Source organism: Aspergillus pseudoviridinutans (genome assembly GCF_018340605.1).
Source record: "Aspergillus pseudoviridinutans IFM 55266 DNA, scaffold_3, whole genome shotgun sequence".
In the NCBI taxonomy this organism is placed as follows: Eukaryota; Fungi; Ascomycota; class Eurotiomycetes; order Eurotiales; family Aspergillaceae; genus Aspergillus; species Aspergillus pseudoviridinutans.
The window spans coordinates 2,684,760-2,703,740 of record NW_025091283.1 but is presented as its reverse complement, the minus strand read 5'-3'; the positions used below and the strand labels follow the sequence as shown (position 1 = coordinate 2,703,740).

General features: G+C 47.4%; 2 protein-coding genes across 2 annotated transcripts; both read right to left on the bottom strand.

Moving 5' to 3' along the window:
* Positions 1-10,124: 10,124 nt before the first annotated feature.
* On the bottom strand, positions 10,125-12,213 carry Asppvi_004661 (uncharacterized protein; the record flags this gene model as incomplete). The annotated part of the gene is made up of 2 exons (XM_043300609.1): positions 10,125-10,324; positions 10,389-12,213. The coding sequence occupies 2 exons, from the start codon at positions 12,211-12,213 to the stop codon at positions 10,125-10,127; spliced, it is 2,025 nt and encodes a 674-aa protein (XP_043156544.1).
* A 4,218-nt stretch (positions 12,214-16,431) lies between these two features.
* On the bottom strand, positions 16,432-17,995 carry Asppvi_004660 (DHHC family palmitoyltransferase; the record flags this gene model as incomplete). The annotated part of the gene is made up of 6 exons (XM_043300608.1): positions 16,432-16,978; positions 17,031-17,071; positions 17,131-17,254; positions 17,313-17,386; positions 17,435-17,817; positions 17,881-17,995. 6 exons carry the CDS (start codon positions 17,993-17,995, stop codon positions 16,432-16,434), a joined length of 1,284 nt encoding a protein of 427 aa, XP_043156543.1.
* Between the last annotated feature and the right edge of the window lie 986 nt (positions 17,996-18,981).

Below are 18,981 nucleotides of genomic sequence, written 5' to 3'. Positions count from 1 at the left end.
TTTGGGGTGGATGATGATGTGCAGCTTGCAGAAATGGAGCAAGATGAAAGCCAGACTAAGGAACCCCAGGAGTAGAACTAACCTGATATCACTGCATGTAGGCTAAGTATTCCTCTCCTCTTTCCTATGTGGAAGAGAAAAGGGGAAAACAAATGAGTGATCAGTTCAGTCAACGTCACAGCGAGCCTGAACAGGACGCGGTCGAGCGTGTAGGACAAAGATTGGTAATAATGGGGCAAAGAAGAGTAGACAGAGTCAGACTTCCTACTCCTTCAGTCTACTGAGGCAACACAAACAAAGTGAGAAAAAGCAAGCCAGTTTTAGATCGGAGAAAGCCGCCAGTGCACTAGCTGGGATGAAATAAAGGAATGGGGAGTCGAGCTTCTTTCTGGCCTTGGTTCGCGTCCCTTTCCTTATTAACTGTGCTCAAGAGTACACGTCGAGACTTCATATACTGTAGGCACAAGACACATGGATAAATTGAAGAAGAGGGGTGCGATAGGAAACAGTCTCAAGAAGTACATCTATCAGTGGCCCATTAATCTCCGGGCCTTTATAGTAGGCAGTAGGGCCAATGCACGGAGTACTGTGTGTGGTATTATGACCACATTTATTATTAGTACTAGCATTTCTATCGTTACAAATAATAATAAACTAAATCAGAGGCTAGGGAGAATGATATAGGAATGGCTAGACGATGGCTAAAAGGGCTTTGGGAGAGGATATGCAGCTAGGTGATTAAAACCTGCCACTACTCAAGTTGCTAAGAGACCTGCTTGAAATGATAATAAATGCCAACATAATGGATGTGTCTGGGCTAGGTGTGTGCCCACAATTTAAGCTGTGGCACAAGTGTTGGACTTGGGCAGAATAATTACCATTTAACAAGTACCTAGTTAGTTGGCTTCCACTATTCTGTGTCCTGGTTGTATTAACCACTCTTGGTAAATGCGACCCTTCTTAGGGGTGGAAACACTCTTGAAGCAAGCTCCTTTAGCCCTTTCCTTTGTTGAGAGCTTTTCTTTTTCCTTTCTTTTCTCTTTTTTTTCAATATAGGTTATTGATCCTCATTTTTCGCATGTGGCTCCTGTCTCTGAAGTGCTCGAGAATATCCTTGGCATTACTGGATTTCTGATGTCCATCACAGTTAGACTAGGCACTTCAGTTGTTTAGTCTTTTTAAGTTTTTGATGGATGATTTGCTCTCAGTAGATCGTTGGTCATGGATGGTCTGGAATAATGAAGATTGGCAACGGAAGAAGAGGCACCGTACAGTAAGTTAGTTGCTTGGCTAGTGAAATATAATGATACCTGCAGTGGTCAGGTTAGGTTACCATGTCTGTAATAATAATAATAACAATGTTACGTAGGAAAGGTAAGTAGCCTAACTTCTTCAACACTGCCTACTTCTCTTCTCTTAAAGAGTAAATGTTGTGTTCCATGTTCAAGCTGGCAGATGATCCCAGTTCAGGTATCACACATGTTATTTTTCTTGTGTAGGCACTTGGGAATAAGTAACTGTCAAGGTAATTAATTGTGCTGGTCAACAGCAAAACAGTAGTCATCATAGTTTACTCCATAATAATCTGATCTCAGTGTGTAGGGGTGGATACTTAGACACAAATAATCCAGTCAATGCTGGGTGTTGGATTTACGCCCTCCTTTACACGAACTGAGCTGCGCCGTGCCCTGACAGCCTCCACCCTGTAATGCATGGGCCTTTTCTGTACCAAATTGATCGGCCGAGTTTGTATATCTCTAACACTGTCGAGTTCGCAGGTTGATATTGGTCTTTCTTGAACCATACTTACTATCATTATCTTCATAATCCAGTTGGCTGTCCTCTGTTTCTTCTCATTTTTTAGACTTTCGGAGGGTTCTCTAGAGAAAAACAGGCAGTTTAGTAAGGACTCGATCTGGTTACATTCTGTATGGAATCGACCGATCTTACTTGCTGCCGTCAGCCTTGTTTCCACGGGTGGCGCCAAATCCACCCCTCCCGGGCCATCCATGATCCATCCACAGTTAGCCATGGTGTGTGTTTGGTAATTTGTCTGTCTCCATCTTTTCATCGTATTTTCTTTTTTCGTTTGCTAATTTTCTTTTTTTCCAATTGCTCCCCCCGACTCGAGACCAAATCAGAATCTCGAGATAATATTCTCATGCCAAGCTCAGTTCGGATAGTCTGTGATCGAGCTACCAGGTCTGCCTTTCTGGCCCTGTTCAAATAAACTCGAAACAGCCTAACGGCGCCCATTCGGATGATTCACCTCCAAGCGGATACAACTCTCGCAAACCATTGTGTAACTCCAGGTCGTAAGCGCAAAGTGGCTGATCAATCGTTGCCCGGCGAGTCCATTGTAGGCTCCTGAATCCTGCTGTTTTCCAGTGATAACCCTCCTGCATGTGCATTATGAAGGGATGCTTCAAGCCTACAAACAAGCGTCCTCAAAAGGGCAAACCTCCGCGGATGATCAAATAATAAACAGAGGCAGGTCGTGTCATAGGCCGTCACAGCCGTAGCCATCACACTAAAGACACCTCTCAAGACGACCTAAGGCTCGTTAAGAAAGCCCATCTGTGAATGGTCAAGACCCATAGATGAGACCCACTATGCACGATCATGCAATCAGATTCTTCTAAATAATTAGTGAATCTTGGCATTCTGGACCTACACAGTAGGTAGGTAATGATTGTGACCCCCTCTACCCTCCATTTGCTCCGTACTCTGTACTTTCAGCTGGTCGACTACCCACCTTAGAACCTTCAAGCCTTCCAAGAATGATAAAACAAAGGAATTATTAGTGCCCTAGGGAGTAGGTAGCTTCCAGCCACGATGTAACAGAGGCATTTAATTGCGCACTATCCTGGATTTTAAATGTCTCCGATTACCGACAGTTAGAAATCATACCTAAGGTGAGGAGGGTAAATTGGAAAAAGGGCACGTCCTCTCCCAAGCTTCAATAACTTCGCAGGTTGTGTTGCCACTGTTGGACTTGCCATCCAGTCTTATCCTGAAATATCTTGGCTGGATGTTAATGTTGATGGTTTTATAATGAAAAGTTGCAAGAATTATTGAACCATGTCAAAACTCTCCATGGAAAAGATGAACCAATAAATATGTGTGTCTTTTACTGTGTAGTGTATCTTATTATTGTGTGCATTACAGGTCTAACACCGATATTAGCAGCCGTGGCTCGGAACTCGGCCTTGCAAATTTACAAGAGAGATCGAATGATAAGCAAGATCGCTCTGGACTGACCATCAATAAACACAGCAAATCAGATACAACAATGGACCTCAGCCCAAGAGCCAAGGTGCCTAGGGAAATCAGATGTCTTTGTAGACCAAGCTGGAGCTGAGCCATCGGGGTGTTGAAGACTTTTAGACGGGGGCTAAGCCGTAGCTCCCCATTTAGGTAACATCGCGCTTGCTTTAACGCTCATTATTTGATGAGAAAATTTGTAGGTTTCAAATAGACTCTTCTGTAGTACTTATTGTATCTAGTTTCCCACTATCCAAACACTTTCCAGAGACTGTCCTCGACCCTTTGATCAAGGAACACCCTAATTTGCTTTAGCGTAGGCAGTAGTGGAGCCTCTCGGTACGATGGCATTCAACGGTGCTCATATCCCTCCTGGTTGAACCATCAGAGTAGCCATTGACAAAGCCCGGTGGGATAGATGCAGGGTGCTTAACACATAGCTCCCGTAACCCCCCGGAACTACCCCTTCTTCAAGCCTCCCATTTGTCTTGTCAAGCCTCAAAGAGTAACTTTTTTTCTGACGCACTGAAACTCATGATTGCTTATTTAGCCTTTCTCTTTGCAACAGTTCCAGAACAATGCCATGGAAAAGATTTGAGTCTTCTCATGAGACAAAAATGGAAAGAGGGGCGAGTGGGCGAGCTTCAGCAAAAGCCAATGGGACCATGTGATAGCCGGAGATACCAAGCAGTTTCAAAAACAGTACCTGGTCTTGCCGCCTTGGGTGCCATTCAGAGTCCAAAGATATCAAGCAAAGCTTCAGGTTGCTCCTGAGGATGATAGCTAAAAATGACTAGAGTCATCCACAGTGACAGACTTGCATCTTAATGAAATGGTTTTGAGACAAAAGGGATGTTGCTACATTGCTGTGGTGCTAAGTTTGCTCGCTAAACAAAATAGTGTGGACACGATCCAAGGCTCCAAGGGCCCCTACCCCCCGGAACGATGGAGACTATTGTAGCCAACCCCCTCTCTGGCGACAGGGGATCTTTTGATTATCCCTGGGCGGATCAACGGTTTCAATCATTGCCTCTATGGAGCTACAACTATGCGCTAGTAGCCTCAAAGTCAGAGCTCGATCGGTTCTCGGACGTCGGAGTACTAGCTGGACCGCTGAAGCTTGGACGATGATCTGATCCAAGTTCCACATCTGTAGATTAATATTGAACAGATGGAGAAATTGACAAATCTACCTAGGTACAGCTGTACCTTGAACATGTGAGGTGCAATCTACTACCACAGAAAATGATGTGAAATCTCGAGGTAGACTTCTTTAGACTCATGAGAGTGTTTAGTAACATCTCAAGTAGATGCAATCAGTAAACATCTTAATTAACTCTGCCTCATCAGGATGAAAAATGTTTCCTCCTCCAGAACAGAGTAACCTATACTTCGTAGAAGCAGCCTTGCAACTTGCAAGTCCCAAGCTCTGTAAACTACTATTTACAACCTGAAACACTTAGAAAGAGATGATATAATTTATTTCTTTTCTTTTCTTTTTTTTATTTTTAATTTTTTCTTTTTTTTAAAATTTTCTTTTTCTTTTTCTTTCCCCCGTTGGCCAGTCCATGTAGGTTTAGACTAGGGCATTTTGGGAGATGATCATCTGTATGGGGCCCGCCATGCACCATCCGTCGTAAACGGTACCGTCCTTTGATCCCAGAAAAATAAGTCTCAAAGAAAACCCTTGTCAGGTCCAGAGATAATGTTCACATCTTAGAGAGATCAAACTGTAAATGTTGCCTGGGGGCATGTCAATGTAGCAGGCATTAATGCTAGAATCCATGTTAAGAATTTCAAAGACTCATGCAGATCTCTTCAGGACCACACTTTATTGTCCCTACATATTGTGGTCTTACTGCCTCGTGCTGGAGAAGATAATCTGTACACTTACCTGTGCAATTCTGATGTCATGCAGGATTCCTCTGTGTTCTATATCAATATCAATGATGCGTTTAGTATCAGCTATCAAGACAACCAATGACATAAATTCAGGAATACCATACCTCTGGTGTCATAACATACACAACAGCGGCGCAGGCACAGAGCACCATTATTTATCCGTCAACCATTCCTCTATCAGGCTATACCGGGTAGACAGCCATTCCTTATTTCATGCCGATATTGTCTAATTGCCTAATGCCTGGGGGAAGAAACCGGCAACGGCCTGCCAGGTCCGAAATGGCCATTGCGATGCGATTCTCAGGCGAACAACAACCAGAAATCTTGATCCTCTTGGCCTCATCTTGGCAGAAGGATGAGTATGGTTGCTGACTCCGTTTTCCGAACCACCGCTTTCATTTAAGGTTGAAAAGCGACGAAGAAATGCTAGGACCTAGGTATTTGTCAACACTTTATTGGCATTATTGATTAATATGAGTTGAAAGGAACGAATTTTCTATCCACAGCTCAGTATTTGTCAAGATGAGCCACTTCTTTGAGCTAGTTCTAGGATGACCAAGCCTGCAACGCTCTGCTAGCCAACTGGTTAATAAACTGTTTGTTATTGACATTGAAACCAGCTTGGTCCCAGCAGGATGCTTTACAACTCCTCAAGTTCCTATGTGAGAATGTCTCATCCTCAAATCTAAGAGATACCAGAATGAATTGTGAAGATATACGAGTGCATGGCGCAATCTTGAAGACAACCAGTGAGTCCAAAGAAACAAAGAACAAAATAATAATAATAATAATAATAATAATAATAAAGTGAAAGCCAGCGACAAGAAAAAGAAAAGAAAAAAAGGCTCAATGAATTTTGCCATCTGTACAAACAAGCCGGCCCAATCGGATATTGGATGAGAGGAGGGGACTGTGGTATCCACAACGACAATATTTCTCCGCAGATGGAGGCTGGAGGCCTGGAGACTGGAGCAGATCACAGTCCGGGTCCGAAGTGGAGTTGTCTGGAACAAAGACAAAAAGCCTAGATATCCGTACTACTGTAAGTTACCCAGGACTAGACCTTTGGCGCCTTCGGTCAGTGGTCATGGACAACAACAAATGATTCTGGCAACACGTGCAAAGCTCTCATTGTTCTTTATAAATCAGTACTACTCCGTAATGGGTGCTGTGATTAGCTTATTACCTGTTATTAAGATCTGTTGTTGGTTGGCCTAACCAATCAGACGGCGATGACGAAATCGGCGGCTGTCCATCATCCAGGCGGAATTCTCCGAAGCTGACAGTACCTATTCAGGTACACCGTACTGCTTCGCTTCACGGCGCAAAGAACAAGAAAAATCTGATCATCTGCCTTTCAGCTCTCGACATACTTTGATCTAATTGAACCACCAATCAGATCTGACATGAAGCGTTCTTGGATGCCGATCTCCGCGGTGGCTTAAGTACGTTCAACGTGTCGTGTCACTAGTGTGTACCGAGTACGACATTCTCGCTGTTTTATTAATCCCATTACGGCGAGTGTATAACATACCTGTCATAACAGACACTTGCCGTCCACCATCGGTTCATCACCAGAAGCCTGTTACAGAAACATGTGATCGACGATTAGAGCTCTAGAGCTCATTATTACCTAAAGTTCCTATCAACAGTATCTACTCCGTAAGGTAGTAGACTAGTAGTATCTAAGGGTCGGTACCAAAGGACCAAAGCTAATAAAGGAGCCGGTACCACGGCCCCACCATCCGGCCTCGAATGACCTAGGAGGTACGGAGTACGGAGCTGGAACAGTCATTCCAATTTCTATTTTCATTTATTATTTTTAGCTCGCGCCAGTGTTGGAACGGGACCTCTGAAAGTTGCGACTATCAAGTTTAGTCCATGGTTGATGTGCACCGTTAATGGAACCGCCGAACCGCTCCCAAGTGGGTATGAGTTCTTTGAGGGAAACGAGGTATGGAAATTTTTTTTTTACTGATGCGTTCATGATCGACAGACAAGGATCGTAATTATAACTCATCATTTGTAAGAAAAGGTTCGAAGATTCGTGCATGAAACACGCCAGACAAAGTGTGCAAGCGACGCCTAATTCGATGCACCGAATCAGGTTGAACCAATAAGAAGTAAGCTAGTCGAAGCGCCTCGAGGTGGATGAGACGCACTTATCAGAAGCGAAGATAATAACTTAGTGATCGGCCAAGTTGTTTGCTGTCTAATCAAAGAAGGTAATGATCTTGCAATACGTTGGAGACTGCTGTGCTCTTCCTACTGTCTCCCTCGTTGCACTATTCCGAGATTTCAATTTAATCAGAATTTCCGATACGAATTTTAAAAGATTCCAGGAGTAATGCGCTAGACCAGGTAGCTTCGGGCCATCGGCAGATAATCGGCCCCAGTCACTGGACATCCGAGGCCATTCAGAGTGGAGTACGGAGTACAGAATGTTTACTATGTCGAGTTTAGGTTAGCTGGTTCGCTACACTTTGGTTCCGCCCTTCGCGTAGATAGCCTAGACCCAGGGGCCACAATTGATCACCTCGGATAGAGAGAGCATTCGGGCAAGGTGTGGAGTGGAAAATGAGAACTACCTCACAGGCACGGTTCCTTTCGTCCCTGTTCCCTGAATTCAAATCATCATGCAGGTAACCAAAGTATCGTGTGAGACGCCGTTAAAAAAAAGCATCCATCAAATGATAAACTCTAATATTCACCGACAGATGAAACCGTCAAGGCCATGGTGTGAGCAGTCCAAAAGCTTCGCGGCCGCTTTACCAGTCAAGTGCCCATTTGCCTGGTGGATGGATCATGCCGAATGGGCCTTGTGTCATGGTCCATTAAAGTTGACCACGTAGCGTGTTGAGATGGGATGATCCTTGTCCCATAAACTTTCAGGAACAACTTTCTTAGACATATCGCAGCAGAACCGACTCTATTATCCCTACCTATGGACAACTGCTTTCAAGTCTTAAGGACGCGCACACCCACAATGCATTTATCAAGGAGAAATGCCCTCAATCTAGTGGAGGTCGAGATTGGGCACTAAATCCATCGATAATACTCGCACTCACACTCTTCGCTCCGTTGGAGTTCAGCTCCTCGCATTTCATTGGGGGATCTCCCGTGAGGCCTGTCGTCATCTGTATATTTAGCGGCTTGGTATCAGCTTCATACCTAGGTGGATACATGGTACTCCGTACTTTAGACTCACGACCAAGTACTCATGACCACAAGTACTGAGGACGTGAGTCTTCGCGATCAACAGCCATACGGAATCTGCGAGACAGTCACCAGCTCTTAGCCTGTCTATCTCGGGGATCGACCTCCACTCCCGTCCTCAATACGTGCTGGTTATCTAAACTAGCAGCCACAAGCCAGGATGTTACCCCAAAGTGATACATATCACTCCCTGTCAAGGAATTGTCGACGCCACCACGATGGCGACGGCAACAAACGAATCAACCTTGCTTAGCAATCGCCATACATACATTGATTGAAACTGTCTTTGTAGATCGGCGCCCATCAGACCATGCTCATCTCCGTAGTCCATACCTGGCTGGTTAAATCGCACATCATATCGAACGACTGCATTGACGCAGATGTTGTACAAGGATCAGTGTTGACCCTTTTGACCCCAGCTCTGATACTCCCCACACAGCCTCCCTCTCATCTTGACAGCTGTGGCGACTGGCCAGGACGCTAGGTACTCCGTCGGCCGTCGGCACGTTAGTTACATTCTGTCAGCACCACATAATGGGATTGATTGTTGGATACCTAACACAGCCCCTGCCACAAAGAGCAACTCTGCCGTAGCAAGCCAATGCAGTAAGAACGGCACGACCCGCACCAATATTTCCATCTCCGGATGCATCCACTTCAAGTGATTGGCGAAGACAAAAAAGTACTCACTAGATCCTCGATCATGCATGGTCTCACCTGTCAAGACTCAAGAGTCAACTCTCAAATCTCAAGATACCGTCCGCAAGCGCACCTTATCTAGACTAGTCCCTCTCCGTCCTCCGTCTGTATGAGATATTTCCTACAGCGATGTAGCATTTCCCTTCCTGTGTGGCGGAGTCCAGACTCCCGTCTCGACCTGCCATCAGACTCCTCCCTCCATAACTACGGAAAGACGAGATACCGGATATCAACTACTACTGACATATGCAGACTCGCCGTGCTGTCCTCGGTTACCCATTCAATTAAAAGGAGGGGAAACAATTGCCTCACTATCTTTTATGATGCCAACCAAGAGTCAGACTGGACTTCTGCCCCCAAACCATCTCCCCACCTTCCGAGTTCCTTCATGCGCGGTAGTGACGGACGATAAGAGGAACATCATGTGACAGGTCTGATTTCTCCAGACGGGTTGGCATGGAATTATCTATTTGATATGTCTACGCTCTTTGTTGTCCGTCATTAATGACTATAAAGAGGGAGAGGACGGAGTCTCAAGTCATCTTTGTACTACTCCACAGACAGAATTGCCCGAACCATGTTGCACAAGGAAAGTAATGAATTGACCGAATACTGGGCTCGGGCTCACTGCCTCGGAGAACCAGTCAGCAAAGCTGTCGGTTTGCATGGTGTAACCACCCCTGGGCTGGTTTTGCGGTTTATTGATTCCGCAATGGCCGGTTTACGGAAGGAGTCATGAGGACTCAGATATCCTTCAGGCAAATCTAGCTCGGTCAGACGCGAGAAAATGTTTGCTTTCGGCGGGGTTGTATTGGCCAGGTCTAAGGCAGGGCAGAGAGAGACATTGAAAAATCTATTTCTCACAAGCTACACCCTGTTCTTGCGTGGACTTCATGCATTCATGCGAATGTCAAAGAACATGTAATTGTCAACAACCCAAAAGAGCCTCACATATGAATATCGCATCATGAAAAATAATCATTCAAGCCTTGATTCAGAACGCGGGGTGTTTCAGCAGGACCAGAAAGCCACGAAAATGGAGCCTATGCTTTACCGGCATCCGCCACTGGTTGACTTGATGGTTTAGGGTCAGACTTTGATTCGGTTGATCCCTCAATTGCACGTCGTGGCTCATCGTCTTCATCCTCATCGTCACTGGACAAGCTGTCAGTCCTGCGGCCCTGGCGACGATCCTCTTCTCTGCGTTTACGCCGTTCCTTCAGATATTCCTTGTAACGGACATCTGTTGCCTCACGGTTAGTTGGAGTTGCCTCAAATTTAGGATCTTGTCGACCAGCAACACATACCTCGGATCTCCTGTGTCTTGACGGCGTATCCCTGGATCTCCTCCTTGGTCAAAACACGCAGGACTATGACATAATCAGGCCGTTCCTCGTAACGTTCGTTTCCAGCTTCAAGAGCGGCTGGATTTACCAGTCGTCGATCGATCTTGGTCCATCGCGCTCCCGGAGGGATTCCCTTCTTATGGGCGTCTTTCAGGGGTGCTACTCCCTCCCTGACGGGATTGGGCTCCTCGGGGAATTTGTCTCGAGGAGGCTTCAATATGCCCTTTGGAGGGGCATCCGGTTCTTTGCTTTTCTTCAAATCCTCCTGGCTGCTGCCAGATTCGCGTGAGCTCGTCTCATTTTTCAACGAACCATTCTCCCCACGATGCTGCGAGCGTGAGCTCCGGCGCCTATGTGTCCTCCCGACAGTCAAATGCCGCGATCCTGGGTCTTTGCTTCCACCGGAAGATGAATCGGAACCGCCGGGTTGCCGTCGAGCTGAAGGTTCGCGCCGGTAGTTCTTCAGATCCTCGTCTGACGTGTATCCATCAGAATCGCTCTCACTTCTCCGTCTTGATGGTCTGCGCGACCGACGGCGGCGCCTGTGATGTTCCTGCTCAAGATGATCATAATCGCGAGAGCGATGGCGGTCGGTTCGAGGGGTAAGAGCGTAGTCAAAGTCATCAGAATAACCGGTGGCCAGAACCGCGGTTCCCAGCCCCGTTCCTGGTAATGGTGCCGTAGAGTCTGTAGCATTGGTCGACCTCCTAGGGGGTCTTTCATCGTAGGACTGCCGGCTACCCGAATCATCGTCATGCCGCCGACTGCGGTGATGGCGGCGGCCTTCATGATCACTCCTGTAGGAAGAGTAACCATCGTCATAGTCCTGATGCAAGGAGACTGGTCTTCGCTGCCATGACATTCGCCGGGATTCCGCCTGGTCGACGTCGCTCCCGACGGACCCATGAACCGATGATCGGGACCTCGCATCGCGATCAAGCTTGTCGAAACCTCTCTGCGAGGGAGGAGGTCCCAAGGCTCGCGGTTCCTTCTTTGGGAGCAGCTGATGGTCCTCGATCCCAGTCATGCTCAAAGGCCTCTCCTTGCGGTATGAACCCCGACCGTACTTCAACCTGGCGACCGAATCCTTTTCGAACTGCTCCCGAGGGTTGGTGTAAGAGTAAGCATCGTAGTCATCAATGTCTTCTCCCTTGCGGAAGCCTCCAGGAGCTGGATAGCGCGATCGGTGACCGTGGCCGTGAACTCGGTAGGCTCCATGGCCCGTTCGAGATCTCGTTCTTCCGGCATGAGGCTCGAGTCGGCCAGTATCACTTGCATAATCCGTAGGATACTGCCGGCTGTGATGCCGACCGTGATGTGACGAGGATGCAGGAACAATATACCGTTCATGGCCCGGGAGAGGACTCGGAGACCGGCGATAGCTCGTTGTGATCACAGGAGAATGTCTATTCCCGGATGACGGAACATCGAGTCGGACAGGAGCATGGTGGATCTCGGCAGCGGAAGTGGTACTGCTCCGTTGTCTCGGACGGATAGCATACTCGGTCCTCAGCTTGGTGGAGTGACCAGGGTCCCGGTATGTTGTCGAGGAAATCGGTTGAACCTCGAGTCTCGGTTCGTGCGACACACGAGGGTTGTATGGAGTGCTGAAGGGGGTCACTAATGGGAGATCGGAAGGGTAGGCTGGGTATCCCGGATGGCCCATGGAGGATTCGAAGTGACTATATGAGGAGCTGAGAGGCACTGTTCCGGTCGAGGCGCGCATGGGGTCAACCATGCGGTGGCCGCTCGGAGATACGGGCCGGTAGCGCACTGAAGAGTTCATGACTCTTTTTAAAAAGGGGTGTTTATCTTTCGATTCGGATGCCACAATCGAAGAAGCCGCAGATAAGCCGTTGATAATATGTATCTGAAATAAAAGAAGAGCGTGCGACGAAAATTTGTTGGTGATGGTGTGGATGAAACCACCCGCGATCAGGAGCAGGAAGGAGAAAGAAAGGCTGAGGAGGAGCTCGAAAGTAAAAGGAAAGTGGATGCAGAAAATGTGGGGAATAGGGCCCGAAGAAGGCCAGGGAAGCTGGTTCGACAATCTTCTAATTGAAAAGGAAAAATCTCGGGCACCAGGCCAGAATGATAACGCAGGCCGAGACCTGAAGACGATGGACTGGAGCTGGTGATGAGGATGGCAACAACGAGGATGATGATGATGATGATGAAGGCGGCGGCGGAGGGGCAAAAAGCAAAAAATAGGAATGGGTCACGGAAAAGGTCAAAAGGCAAGTAGCTGGACTCTTAGACTCGAGGCTAAAAGAGGCTGTGTGGGGATTCGGGGAATCGTTGGGCAAGCACCAAAGTACGTATGCACTAGGTACTATGCACTATGGAAATATGCAAGGGAGATTCTCGCCTGAAGGAGGAATGTAGCTGTCTATTTGTATGTGCAGATGGAAAGGCTTGAAGGCAAAGCAAATGAAGGGGAAATCCGAGGACTGTGGATAGCATCGAAAGTACCCCTCCATTTATGAAGACGAAGAGAGTCGATAGCAATAACTTGATACAACGTTGTCTGTATGGAGCAGTTTAAACGATTGCTGTTTCAACTCGCAGTATCTCCATTATTTTATAGTAGCAGTGCCTTGAGCAGTACTCCATAGTGCATCCATAACTATCCATCTTGGTACTATCTACGAGAGATATCTACTCTGTACTGCTATGAAAGATGAATTATTAATTCTCTTTCGCAACGATGTGGCGCAAAAGGTGGGGATATCCTTCACTACTTTAGATTCTGCTCCTCATCTTCATCCAATAAGAGGAAGCAATTGTGGATGTGGATGATGTCAGGTATCTATCCAATGTCTATCTGATGGTCAAGAGGTTGTATGCCCAACTGTTTTCATATATCTAGACACCCATGTAGTAGAATGTCTGTAGTTCCTAGTGCTCTTATGCTACCATGGATGCTGTCGCGCTGGAAATCGGGAGGCGGATATGTCTTCCATGGATCATGTGGTACGCAGATACCTGAGGTACCAGGTATCTCGGCTACAGTCTACTATCTACAACGACCTTACCTTAGGTTCTCCGCAACTCAATTCCTTCCACTTGACCATTCAAATCAACGATGATACTATCCGAAGATTGTCGTCATATTATTATCCCCTCTATCTCTTTGATACGGCCCGACTGACCCTTTCTGAGTCTACTGTAATTTCATTCAGCCTGCGAAGGAGTCTTTGATACTCCACTGTCCTCCACTTGTGATACGCGCCAGCTTCAATACTGCTTGATTCTACGGAGGACTCCATAAGCCGTTCAAAACCACTATCTCTAGCTTCCAGAGTTATCTTTGGGGATTGGTAATGTTTCCCGGTGAGAGTTTCTGAATGCAACCTTCTAGAGTTCACGTTTTCAACACAAGGCGAATTCCCACCCAATTGCCCTGGCGAATTACCCAGTAAGTGTCCACTAAAGCACTAGTTACTGTATCCACCCGCGATCCCTCGAATTGGGCACACGACGATGACCTCATCCGATCCGACGGTCTCACACTTTCTCCCGTCCATCCTCCCTTCTAGAAAACCATAACCCAACGACCTCACACCACATTGGCTACAATCGCGACCGAGGTCACAAAAGTGGAGAATATTTCTTACAGAACACAGGCTAGGCAGTCAAGCTACTATGTTTTGCTTTTGACGAGACGACGACACCATCTACGGTCCAGCGGATGGGTCCAGAGCCAAGCCCCGGGGCAACTGGGCGCTTTTGCAGCTTTGCCCCATTGCCGATGCCCTCGTCAGTCAATCAGAACGCTTCAAAGTTAGCAGCTTCACTCTTTTCCCATCACTGCCATAATGGCCATCGGTAGGTAGATGGATACTAATCGGATCACCAGACCCCTTGAAACTGACGATCAATCATCGACTGCGGCTGTTACTTGTGTCTGATCGTGGCGGTCGGTACCCCATACGAGGATAACATTCTCCGCTCCATCGACTCAGCCAATCTTTCCAACTCTTCATTGGACGGTAAGAGGAACAAAAATTGAGGCATTTTTCTGCTCTTCAGTATCACTATAATGACCAAGTCTCAAGGACTGCGGACCGACCCGGTTTCAGGTTCTTTTGATCGTTTCGCCAGGAAGTGTCAAACGAGTCGGTGTTTTGTTGCGGCCGTGATCTTCCTCAATTATGAGCTTTACTGGCGCCGCAGTGGACCACAGGAGGATTGGAAAGTGAAAACACCTTGGAGAATCTGTGACCTCAATCTCAAGGCACTGGCAACAAGATCCTACAGCTTGGGATGTTATTCCGCGTGCCGCGAAACTACTAGTCTCGTTTCTGTTGCTCGGGCTATCTTCCTTCAACATCTTACCGAGGACTGGCACTGGTAAGTGGCTATTCATACCCCTTGCGCGCTTCAAGTCTCGCTCGACGTGGTACATCAGAGCTGCGAGGGTATTTCGAAGAATTCAACCTTTACCGTAGAGGACCTCTCTAAGCAACTTCACCTGCTATCGCTGAGGAGTTTAAAGATCCATATGATCGATCGCGCTCTCCAACATGAGCCTTTGCTTAGCCACAATGCCCTCTCAAGGGCACCCATAACAGGGCACGACCCTTCTGCTCTGTATGAACTCTGCATGAACCTTTCGATATTATACGTCGAAGGTACCGCCTCCTGATGCCTGATTTGCCCTTATCCAAGCTGTGACCTTATTCAAGCCACCATCCGCCCCCTCGGAGCGTACTCAATGTGACCTGGTGCAATAGCTACCTGTCCCAGGTCCTTGATGAACAGTTTGCGACAGGACAGTAATAACTGAACTGTCAACCCATGAGTCGTTCTCACACCCGTTGGGCATGCATTGCCTGGCCACAGACGCAAGCCACAGCCGGTGACACATCAGAAGCTACTTCATTCTCTTCTTTGCCCTACCTTGCGGATCGCTTCACCGATGCAGGCATTTGTGGCTCATTGCTTTCGGCCCGGGTGTTGTCCCTCAAGGCAATCAAGATGGCCTTCATAGACGAGCCTTTCAGCCTGCATGAAGAGCATATAAAATTGAGATCATGGTAGGTAGAGCCCATCCCTTTCACTGTTCGTTTCTGTGCTTCATCGTGACCGCGGTCGAGTCTCTCGATACCAGCGCATGCCCTCTCTGCGAGACAAACTTGCTACACCCTTATCAACCATTCGACTTGTGTACAACACCACTCCAAGGTCCCTAGCTAGTTAGAAAATGTCTTCTCCACTTCGTTCGCCCCTCCTCGTTGCTGCTCTCCCCTCCCACACCCAGTGCCCAGAATCTGCAAACTACACAACCCCTCTACATCCCGCCCGACGAACCCCAAGATCATCGTTGCGAATCCTACAGCGGCGCAGCTACAGTCATTTCTCTGGCCGGATACCAAACCCCCATCCCAGATCTCAGTATGCACATGCGCCCAAATTCCTCTCAATGCACCAGCTTGCCCGACCCCCCATGACCGGCTGGTGGGTTTGCTGCGCATGCGGCGGAGACAATAATCCCGACCTAAGCTCGGGCCGGTGCACTCTCTGCGGCCATATCATGTGCTCCGGCTGCCGTCTGTATTGAGCCGCTTGGGTAATTGGCATATTCGCTCACAACGGGAATTTTTTTTCTCTGCACATGTCTCGAGATAACCTCTGTCTATCGGTTTTGCGCCTGCTCGACTGTATTACTAGCTTGTTGACTGCTTTTACTTCTTTATTCAGCGATTATCTTCGACGGTAGACCTCTTCTGTATCTAATTTCAGTGGCGTTGTTTCTTCCTTGTTGCTCTTTGTGCCTTGTTTACCTTTCCTTTTCTTTGACGTCACGGATAGATAGCCTTTGTGGGCCAATGTTTTGAACAATATTGATACTCTATAGTGTGCCACTTGATCATCTCATGCAAAAGTATCCTGAGACCTAAGTATATCCAGGAACTTGGGGCTAAAGCTGTATCAATACAGGAGCCACAGGAAAGTCAGGCATCCCCATTAGGATGAAGGACAAAAGTGATAATTAATTAGTTCAATTACGCCGTCTATGCTTTCCTCGTCTTTGTTCATGGTGTGGTATCTCCTCGGCACCCGCAAGGTCCGCCGGCTCGGACTCTGTGGGGGTTTCTAACCCAGCCTCTTTCTTCAACCTTGTCACAACGGGCCCGAGGGCAAAGGCGCTCTCGTGACTACTGTGGTCCGCACAAGGACTTTGCTTGATAGGGAGAAGCCACTCGAGCAAAGAGAATCCCATTACCTGCTGTATATTCTTCAGCGGACTTCCAAGGTCAAATGGATTTTCTCCCGGCAAGGTCTGTAGGATCGCGAACACATGCTGTTCTCCGACTGGGAATTCCCGCGCGACTTCTGACTCAGCTGAAGGAAGAGGCGGGAGAGGGTATGTGATTGTACGGAAGGTTGGTGCCCAGTTTTTACTGAGGATGTGCCTGGGCACGCGTATTGCCAAGGTCCACACTGCCGAGCGGCGGTTGAGGTTCTCAATCGTTGTCAGATTATACGCGGCAAGTTGCACAGAGCTTATGGTCATTCCAAAGGCGAAAAACCCAAAAAGAGAACTCCTAGTGTCTGGTAAGAATGGATATACATGTCGTAGTGAGGAAATGTACTCACAATGCGAGGCAGACAATCCAATGAGCATTGGTTCTTCCGGCCTGTTAATGATGATGCATTAATTGAGAATCCTTCTAGGTCAGCCAGATCATGAACTCACCTCCCGCCTGAGCTCAGCGGTATATATCGCAAAGACGATAAGAACAAATATGCAGTAGAGCATCGTATAAACGATGAATTGGATAAAAAACTTGAACGAGGTCTCCGAGACTACGCCGCCAACCCTTCGGGGCAAGTTAGTCTCCTTGCAAGTGCAAAAGCCCGCAATGCATTCTGACATACCACGGGCAGAAATGATCCATCTTGCGAACACATCGCTCAACCTCTCGACAGTGGTGCGCTCTGTCTGTCTTGAACTGACAGCACGTGGAGCAATACACCGGCCTCCCATCCGGCTGACATACAAAGACATCTTTGGTGTAGAAGCTCTCCAATCCTTCTGCATCCAGAGGGTATGCCTTTGCTCCCGCATTGTACTCAAGTCCTCGTTCAACGTCAACTCGGTCAGATCTATCAGTTTTCTCCGTCGTTTTGGACCGATGATGTCCACTCTTCCTCCTACGATGTCGTCGATGACGGTGCTTTGACCCCTCACTGTCGGCCTGATTCAGAGAACATGCTGTACCCCGCGGCAGATAGCCAGGGTCCAAGACAACGGTATACAGAAGTCGGAGATACGTGACCAATACAGGAATCAGCAGGACGTAATAAACGGCAAGAATAGCGGCGCCAGCGCCGGTCCGAGGCCTTCGATCATAATGGTGGGCAGGATGTATGAGATAGTCGACTGTTATTCAGATTCATATTAGACTGGATTGAGGCTGGTATGATTGGGGTAGAGGATGCTAACCGCATAATGGTTTCGTGATAGCATAACTGGCATAACCAAAGACACCGATCAAGATGGGAGGTATAATTCTGGCAACGGCGAGATTAACGCGCTTATCAGCGGCGCGACGTGCCATTTGAAACTAATTCCAGAATGTTTTGCGATCGCCTGTGCATTGAGGAATGGTGATAAGATAGGAAGACTTGGTAGAGATTTTTGCCAGAAGCACCGGCATCAATCATAAATTGAATCAACTCTCATAAACACAGACAACTAGCCCGTCCGAGTACAGTGTATAAGACCTAGTTGATATTATCTTGTTATGTATGCACTGGATTGGATGGAAGACAAGTCCAGATTTGGATTACGATGATGTTGAGGCAGCCTCAGGAACATAATAATGATCGCCAAGTGCAAACATCATAAACAACAAGACATGACGTAGTCATGTGCTTCCTCCGTGTAAACAAAGGCCAAACTGTGCACTCAGTACAAAGATTCCAGTCTCAAGTACCTTTATTATGCGACACTTAATTCTATGGTTTTACTGCCATATTGTGTCTTGAGAATACAGAGTCCCGGGTCTACCATGATCGACCATATCAGCCCACGTTGCATATCCACTTGATGAACTTGCCCTCGCAGCACCTTGAGCGGAACGGATCGATGTCCTAGCGAGCATTACAGTTCCAGGCATGAATTTTTCTGCCTGTACTTGCAGGTCGTCTCTGTATACGAGCATCGTCACTCTCATGATAAAGCCAAACGCCGGCTTTCATAAGTCTCCGGTCAACCCAGATGGGCTATTGGACTAAGATGTCATTCGTAAATAACTTTCACTAATCGGGAATGAACGTGAGCGCATAATCAGTTGGGACATACGAATTACTCGAGCGATGGCCGACAAGGAATTCGTGGAATCTGGCTGTAGTGGGAATACCTTCAGGAACCGCCGGAACTGGGGCGAAATGTCTCAATCAAATGCATTTGACCTGGGCCAAGCAGGACGCAGTGTAGCAGTACGAAACCATGCTGCTAATAATAATCATAACGAAGACAAAGAATGGAAACGGGAGAGATGATGCGAGGGAGGAGACAGCATAACCATCACCATCTATTTTT